General features: G+C 41.4%; 1 protein-coding gene across 6 annotated transcripts in view; it reads left to right on the top strand.

Annotated features, from left to right (window-relative positions):
• The window catches only part of KLHL24 (kelch like family member 24), a 26,498-nt gene that overhangs the window by 7,227 nt on the left and 10,834 nt on the right, over window positions 1–8,437 (top strand). For 2 of the 6 annotated variants that reach the window (XM_026854738.1, XM_026854737.1), the window contains exons 1-2: window positions 1,447–1,968; window positions 5,459–6,444. In XM_026854738.1, coding sequence (XP_026710539.1) covers window positions 5,525–6,444 — 920 coding nt within the window. In that variant the 5' untranslated portion in view covers window positions 1,447–1,968; window positions 5,459–5,524. Of the gene's footprint in view, window positions 1–140; window positions 514–1,446; window positions 1,969–5,036; window positions 5,144–5,458; window positions 6,445–8,437 lie in introns of those variants that run through there. The other 4 variants (XM_026854733.1, XR_003399012.1, XM_026854736.1 and 1 more) reach the window with 4 other exon arrangements.

The following is an 8,437-nucleotide window of genomic DNA, read 5'->3' as shown; positions in this document are numbered from 1 at the left end:
CCGCGGGGTTGTGCCCCGCGTGTGGCGGTGCCGGGGGCAGGTGATTCCCGCGGGCCGGGAGCCGCGTCCTGCCAGGCGCTGCCATCTTGTGCTGCCGCAGCCGCCTCCAGTCCCGCGGGTAAACAACGGGCGAGCGGCCCGTGGGCGTCCCCTCAGCGCCGGCCTTGTCCTTAACCCCCCCGGGGTCTGCTGGGACGGCGCTGGGGCTCTTGGTTTTGGTTCTGTTTTATTTGGGTGTTGGCTTTTTTGTTGTAGTTTGGATGACGCTCGGTTTCCTTATATAGCAAAAAGGGGTGGCAACAACTTCGGAATGTTTTGGCCTCGAACGGTGCTTGTGTTCGATCGCCCCTGGGGCAGAGGCACGGAGGGGGCCTGTCCCGGGGAGTCCGGGGGTGTGTGTGCAGACATTAAGGACATCCTTCGATTTCTTAAATTTTCCTGGCTGGGGTTTGTTTTGCGTGTTTCGCGTTGACTTGCTCTGTAGGATTCTCGGTAACGCCCACGGATTCAGATGTACGTCTTTATGTATTAGTCCGATTTTCACAGCGTTACATACTTAAAATTCCTGTTCCTTTCGATAAAAGCAATCTCCCTGGGTTGTGGTATCGGCTCGGCTGTCTCTACGCTGTGTGGTCGCAGCGATTTGTTTGTTAAGTGTCAAGTTTAACAGGCACTTGGCTGAAGCCCCTGGAAGCCCTTGAAACGCCTAATCGGGATGTGTGCAATGACTGGGGCTGTCCTTCGGGGTTTTTTTAAGCAAAATCTGAATATATGTAAAAATGATAGTGAAACCAAGGTGGAAGAATGTTTTTTTCAGTCTCTTCCCTATAGGTTAATGATAGTATGGAGTGCTGCTCTTTTTTCCCCCCTCTTTCCCTCCCCAGTGGGTGCGTACCCTTTCAGGTGACATTTTCACTTACAAAAAGGTTAACTGAAGATTTCTGCACAGTTTAAAGGTGCTTCTTTTCGCTGCTTGTTTTTGTTTTGGTTTACTTAATAATCATGAGTCTCATGTCCAAATCAGTTCCTGTTTTTGCAGAGCGATTTTTTGAGGGCACTTAAGGCTTTTTTAATGTGTCATCACCTTGATTGCTATTGAATTTTGGCATCCAGAGTAGTTTTTTTTTTTTAAATCAAAATAGTGTCTTAGTAGAATAGAAAACTTTTTCTATGGTGTACCTAACTCCTTACTATGTCAATCAGCTTGTTCACTTTGAGTTCATGTTTATTAGTTCTTCAGACTTCATCTTAAAGGCATCCAAAACCTCAATTCCTATCATAAAACAAGAAGAATTTATTGTTTTAAAAATTGTTTAAAACCAACAACTTTTTTGGTCTTTTTTTGTATCGCAAGGAAAAAGAAAAGCTGTGTTTCTTTTTTGGTGGAGGGAAAGGTTATGCTTTTGTTTTTTTCCTCTTCCTTCCTTTTAAAACAAACAAAAAAAACAAACAAAAAAAAAGCAACAACCTAGAGTATGGTTTGTGGTTTAGCCAGTGTGTTGCAGTAGGTACAACGGGGAGTTTGTTTTCTCTGACTCCTGTGGTAACCAAACATCTGAGGTGAAGCACATCTGCAGATCATGTTATCTGAACTCACAAATAACTAGAATTGGCCAAACCCGAGTTAACAGTTCCCATGCTTCAGAACGAAAATACCATTTATTTTATTAAGCTTGGTTGCATTACCTTGGGGGTGTTGTTACTAATACACAGCAGGTAATAGTAGACGTGAGGTGTCTGGGAGCTGGAGCCACACAGGTGGTGTGTGGGCTTTGCTGGGGGCTCCTGACCTTTCCCAAGGCAGACAGCGTGGTCCCAGCGCCTCTGTTTCTCCCTTCACAGACGGTCACCGGTCCAGCCACGCCACGGGAGTGCTGGTGCTGACGTGAGGCAGCAGCGGTGGGCAGGGGCGCAGGGTGGAAGCCACCTCCACCGGCAGCGGCAGAAGGAAGCCCAGCTCAGCTTCAGGTACTCTTTCTTTAAACTACAGCCCCAGGGTGAGCTTGGAAGGTAGAGCTGGGGCACACCTGATGACTAGGTGTTACTGAAGGGCCTCACCCCGACCCTGCCTGCATGCTTCCTCTGCTGCTTTCCTCAGTTCTGCTAACGGACTGAAGGAGTTCTGTGACACAGAAGGAGAGAAAAACAGCTCTGCTGGAAGGCTGTTAGCTGTTGCCAGAGCTGCAGATGAAGGGAGAGGGCTAAAACACACCAGGTTGTTGCAGTGAAGGAAAGAGTAGTCTAGTGCAACATAAAAAGTAATTTGCACCGGAGGATTTACTGATAGAAGGTGTCAGGGCAAACATTTTGCAGACCTCATTTACTGGCCTCTGATTTGGTCTCTTAGATTATTTCTGAGGAATGTCTTGTATAAACAAGCCTACAGATGCTTTAGATTAAGGAAATAGAGGAACCTGATCTTCTGGTGAACCCACCTTAAATTAGAGATGTACAGGTAACATCCGTTTTGGAGTTGTGTCTGTATTTGTGAAGCATTTTTAAAACATGTTGAAAGAAACTCTGATTTGTTTTTCCTTTCCAGTTTTTTGAATGGGTAGACTCTGATTTGCTTAAAGTCCATCCTTGTTGACCCTTGCTTAGACAAGCAATCCAGTGTGTTTCGGGGGTTTTTTATATAATAATTTCCAATGCTGCCTTTGGGAAAAAAAAATATTTTGTTTTTCTTTTGATTCATTTAAACTTACTGAAGAGATCTCAATGTTAAATTCTGTAACTAATTGGTGCTTTGTAATGCAGAGTCTGCAGGCATGTGTAAATACTTTTACGTAGGCGGAAGGTGCAGACAGGTGTATCCTCTTGTGTTTCCCTCCTTTGTGCACTCAACAGCTCAGCTTCAGGCACAGACTCCCCTCTGTCTTTGCAACTTTGGGGTTGAAACGTGGGGCAGGCAGCTGGAAGTGGTGGCATTTTAAAACTGCCAGAGCGAGATTTGCAAGAAGGCCATTTGTATGTTTGATAGAGCTGAACATGTGATAGTGTTACTGATAGTCTTATAAAATTAGTTTGCTTAAACCTACAGAAATGATTAACTGGATAAAACTGAAGCATAATGTATTCAAAACCAGTGATATCTGCAGTAGAATGTAATTATTCTTCCATTCTATTCTCTTATGTGTGAATTTACAATATTTATCCCCTTGATTAGTTTTTGCTCCATGGATATTTTTTTTTTGTCTCCCATTTCTTTAAACCACTGGGACATTAAAAAAAGAAAATCATTTGTTGACCATTAATTTTCTGTTGTTCCAAACATAAAGAAGACATTGCTTCCTTCAGTGAGCAGTCTTAACCCAGAGTCCTCATTTCCGTTTATTGGTGATTGCATAAGAGTGTCGTCTTAACTTCACACATAATGAGAAAGATTTAATTTTGAAGCTTTTTGTACTTAGTTGCTGTGTTTTGCCCTTTCATGCAATATGCCGGTGTCCTGTTTCTGATTTCAGGCTTACTTTACTTTGGAAGAGCTCCATTGGCTTTAGTGAAATTCGTCTGATTTAAATCTGTGATACTGGAATCAGGCCTTTAGGGTTTATATTTATAACTTCATTGTTACATTTCCCTTTTCTACTGCTGATGCTTCACTTCTGCCCACTTTCTCATGCTAAGTAGTATGGAATTAATTGCAGATAAAGTTCAGTGTATTGGTTAGGGTGTTAGCAACAGAGCTGGTGAGGTGGTGGTAGTGGTTGTTGTTGTTGGTTTTGCTTTTATCCGGCCTGCATCATTACAGGGTGGAACAGTTGTGAAATACGTTGGATGGAATACCAGCTACAGATTAGACTGTCTGTTTATGCCTCCTTAAAATCTATGAAGCAATCAATCAGTTATTAGATAGACTCATTGCAACGGTGTTGTTCAGGCATCAACGTTGACAACTGGTCCTCTTTTAATTAAAATTAAATATTTTGTAGAGTAAATAAGCCATACCAAGAATCTACCTTGTAAATATGTTTAAAATTTTATATGGAAACTGACAATTTTAAAACCTCTTTGCTCAATGAGTTTATGTATGGCACACATTCTTTTCCTGCTTTTTAGGATGGTGCCTTTTAAAAGGTGCTGTGTTAAAAAGCCTGTTTAGAAAAAGTGTCTTCATTGAGTTCTATATTAAGGGATGATATAGCCAGACTAGGATTGTGTAATTGCAGCTCTAAAGATGCTGGCAGGTCTACATATGAAATTGCTGTGAGGAGCTGACGTCTACTGACTGTATAAGCGGGGAATGAGGGAAACTGAATATAACCTCTTGAAAGCATGAAAACAATCTCCATAAACTTAAAAATAGCTCGGTACATGTCCTTCTAGACATAGAAAGAAGTATTACATGTGTTTGGAATGATACCTGTGTCAGACCCAAGAGGGCGTTTTGCCCAGCCTCTTGCTGCCTCAGTATATTTTGGTGGACATTCATCCAGTTAATTTGAAAGCTCAGTATTGGCAAAAAGCCATATCGCAGCTAGGTTGGTTGATCACGTTACCTCTAATACACACTGTCTGCAAAATCAGCTGCAGTTTCTTCACCTAAAAACATACTATTGGCATAGTACTTGATTTTTGCAACTTTAGTGCTCTGGTAATGCGAGTCTGTTTGCATGCTGGGGGTAATGTTGTACACTGTGTGTTTGAAACTGCAGAGCTTTTGAGCAAACTAGTAGGTCTTTGGAAAACAAAAAAATCTCCCTATCCTCGGTGAGTTGCCCTTGGTTCTTATTTCCAGTAGTTTTATACAAACTAATAGAATTCTTTCTTCATTCTGTTTTGTGTGCTAGCAGTTTAGGTTAATTTTTAATTGAGTCTTAGATTATTAGTGAACTAATTTTTAGATGCTAGAAATGAACAGTAAAAATTTATGGCCAAGATTATTCACTGAGATAACTGAATGTTATTAAACACTAGTATTATATGACTTCATTGTGAGAGACTTGATAATGAAAATGGAATGATTTCTCTACTGAATTTTTATTTTGAAAAATCTCAGTCTTTTTTTTTTTCCTCCCTTTTTTGACTAGTGCTGTTATAGTAGTACTTGGGGGCTCCAGCTGAAATGAGGATTACACTGGAAAATGAGAAATGCCCAAGCTCTGGCTCTTTATCTGGGGAATCTTTGGCTTTTTTCAGTCGGGTGATTTACTGGAGCTGAGATCTCCTTTTTTTTTTAAACCATGAACACTAATCCAATGCCAGTGGTGCTGGGACACTCAGAACTTGCTATCCATGACACCTGTTCTGTGGGTATATCTTGTATGTAATGTGTGGCAGTAGTGCCGCGTTGCCCTGTGCAAGGTGCGTGGTAACTTGCTCTGTAATACCATGTCCCCTCTAGTAAAGGTTGAAAATTGTACCAGTTCTTAGAGTGACCAAATAAGTATCTTGTCTAATTCTCATGATGAAATTAAGAATATACCAGACTGAATACTGAAGTGTTTTAATTTTTCAGACCGTAACACTGCGAAGGAGAAACTGCAAATTTTTCTCAATGACTCTATAGCCAACTGATGTAACAATGGTACTAATATTGGGACGCAGACTTAATAGAGAGGATAGTGGGATACGAGATTCCCCAGCAACCAAGCGGAAAGTTTTTGAAATGGACCCAAAATCGTTGTCAGGCCCTGAGTTTTTTGACTTTTCCTCGGGATCATCCCATGCGGAAAGCATTCTCCAGATCTTCAATGAGTTTCGAGACAGCCGGTTGTTCACAGATGTTATTATCTGTGTGGAAGGGAGGGAGTTTCCCTGCCATCGAGCGGTTCTCTCGGCCTGCAGCAGCTACTTCAGAGCTATGTTTTGCAATGATCATCGAGAAAGCAGAGAGATGCTAGTGGAGATCAATGGCATTTTTGCTGAAGCTATGGATTGCTTTTTACAGTATGTATACACTGGCAAGGTGAAAATCACTACGGAGAACGTGCAGTATCTCTTTGAAACCTCGAGTCTCTTTCAGATCAGTGTTTTGCGTGACGCCTGTGCCAAGTTCCTGGAAGAACAGCTGGATCCTTGCAATTGCCTGGGAATCCAGCGCTTTGCAGATACGCACTCACTCAAGACCCTGTTCACCAAGTGCAGGAATTTTGCACTGCAGACATTTGAGGACGTGTCCCAGCATGAAGAATTCCTCGAACTGGGGAAGGATGAGCTTATTGATTACATTTGCAGTGATGAACTCGTGATCAGTAAGGAAGAGATGGTGTTTGAAGCTGTCATGCGCTGGGTGTACCGGGCAGTTGAGTTGCGAAGACCAGTGTTACATGAACTTCTGACGCACGTCAGGCTCCCGTTGTTGCATCCAAACTACTTTGTTCAGACTGTGGAGGTGGACCAGCTGATTCAGAATTCCCCAGAGTGCTATCAGCTGTTGCACGAAGCCAGGCGATACCATATCCTTGGAAATGAGATGATGTCTCCCAGAACTAGGCCACGCAGGTGAGGAGATTTTTTTTTTTCCTTATTTTTAGGAGAAGGACATAGTTTGATATACATGTGCCCAGAAAAAAAATCTCTTGAAGATTATTTTATTTTGCATTCTGGAGCCACTACAGTTACACTTCAGTACTTCCTCAAAACATGTGAAGCTCACATTTGTTATGAAAATGTACATAAGTGAGTATTTTTGCACAGATCACTTTATTATTGTGAAATAAGCGACTGTTCAGGTAAGTGAAGTTATATTACCTTGTAAGTAAAATGTTTTCTAAAGGTTAATGCTTGCTAAATGAGAGCTTATGTTATTTCATACAATAGCAGTGTCTTGAACTTACTGTGCCATAGCAGATTAACCATTCAATTTCCCAACCTTGTTTCTTTTTATAATAAAGTCATGTAAGTGTACAGCACACTGTAAAGGATGTGGATAGAGATTCATACTCAGAGCATTCGCATGCTACATCACAAATACTTTACAGATGGAGTAGTACCTGGATTTGTAATAGACAATAGCAGGTCTAGAACAGGTTCTTAACTGTAAAGAAGCTAAATCTTGCATTTTTAAAAAATTATGAAACAGTTCCTGAGGTATTTCATGCTTATTTGATGACATATTAATGATTCAGAATTGCAGCTGCTCAATAATATGTTACACAAATAGGTGACTGAAGTTGCAAGAAGAAATGAGGAAGAGTTCATTAGTGGCATTTATGAGCGATGATAGTTACAATTTTTTTTCCTGAAAATGCTTTCCCAGTAAAAGCCTTACCTCCACATGATAGTTTGTTGTTAACTCCAGCTGATTTGAGCTCTAGTTCTAGAATCATGTGTTATATTAATCTGGTGCAGTGACCTGGTCTGGACAAACAGATTGTGTTAGGAGTTAGTCCTCTTTGTTTACTCTTAGTCAGATGTGGTTGCTTTATTGTGACTGTGCAAGGGAACCTTTTTTTTTAATTTTTGGCATGTGTTAAATGGGGAGGGGGGAATATTTGGCAAGCATTTGCCCCACTGTTGGCTTTCTAGTCTTCATTCCTGCTATGAGAGAAGAAATTCTTCTTAAACTCTTTGCAGCCCTGCTGCCAGGTTTTCTAAGCTGTATGTTGCCATGGAGGGTCTTTGGAAACTTTTTTGGTTCATGGGAGTTTGGAAACTGCTGCAATGATGGTTTCTGAGGCATTTTCTACACTGAGTCTGGGCCTGAGGGAGGGACCGTGGGAATTGAGACCAAGGACCTCCTTGTTTCATGAGCAACTGGAGTGTGGCTGTATCTTGTAGTATTTGGTGTGGTGGCGGTTGTATGTTTATTGTGCAATTTGATAAAGAAAGCAAATACACTCAGACCTAACAGTCTTGACAAAGTGCATGGTGTGTATGTACTTGAGAACCTGAGCAGCCTCAGTGTAGCATTCCAGTTTGTAAATGAAGTACCTTGCCTGATACAGGTGATTTCTAGGGTAGCGGGGTGTTGGTTTGGGATTTTGTGGGTTTTGTTGGGTTTACTGCTGAGTTTATTAAACTGCACTGTGAATTCGAGTAGGCAGGAATAAGAGAAATAATTTACAAAGAGAAAAACTGGCTGGCCTCCCAGCAGGAATTTTTTCCCCTTTTCTATATACATTCATGGAATAGTTCTTTGTCATTTTGTTTCTCTTGCCTATAGCAAAAAGAGATTGTGTTTTAAAACAAGTTGCTATGTCCCTCTTTCCCCCATGTTTTCATCACACCATTTTCTGAGCATTTCTGGGGGGTTTGGGGAGCAGGGGATGCTGGAGAGCTCTTTTCCTTCTTTCTTGTATTCCTCCAATTTCTTTTTTATATAAACTGTTTCTAAAAGGAGACAGGCTGCAGGGTCAGAAATTCCCACGCCAGTGTTTTTACTGAAACTTCTGGAAATGTGATTCCTTGTATGGGTATGTATGCACCTACGGGTGAAGAGTGTTCTACCCATTTTTTAAAAGAACAGTGTGGATTGCAATTTATGGTTGACTTT

Source organism: Athene cunicularia (genome assembly GCF_003259725.1).
Source record: "Athene cunicularia isolate RWA chromosome 9 unlocalized genomic scaffold, athCun1 chr9_part1, whole genome shotgun sequence".
Lineage (NCBI taxonomy): Eukaryota > Metazoa > Chordata > Aves > Strigiformes > Strigidae > Athene > Athene cunicularia.
This window is presented reverse-complemented; position numbering and strand designations above follow the sequence as displayed.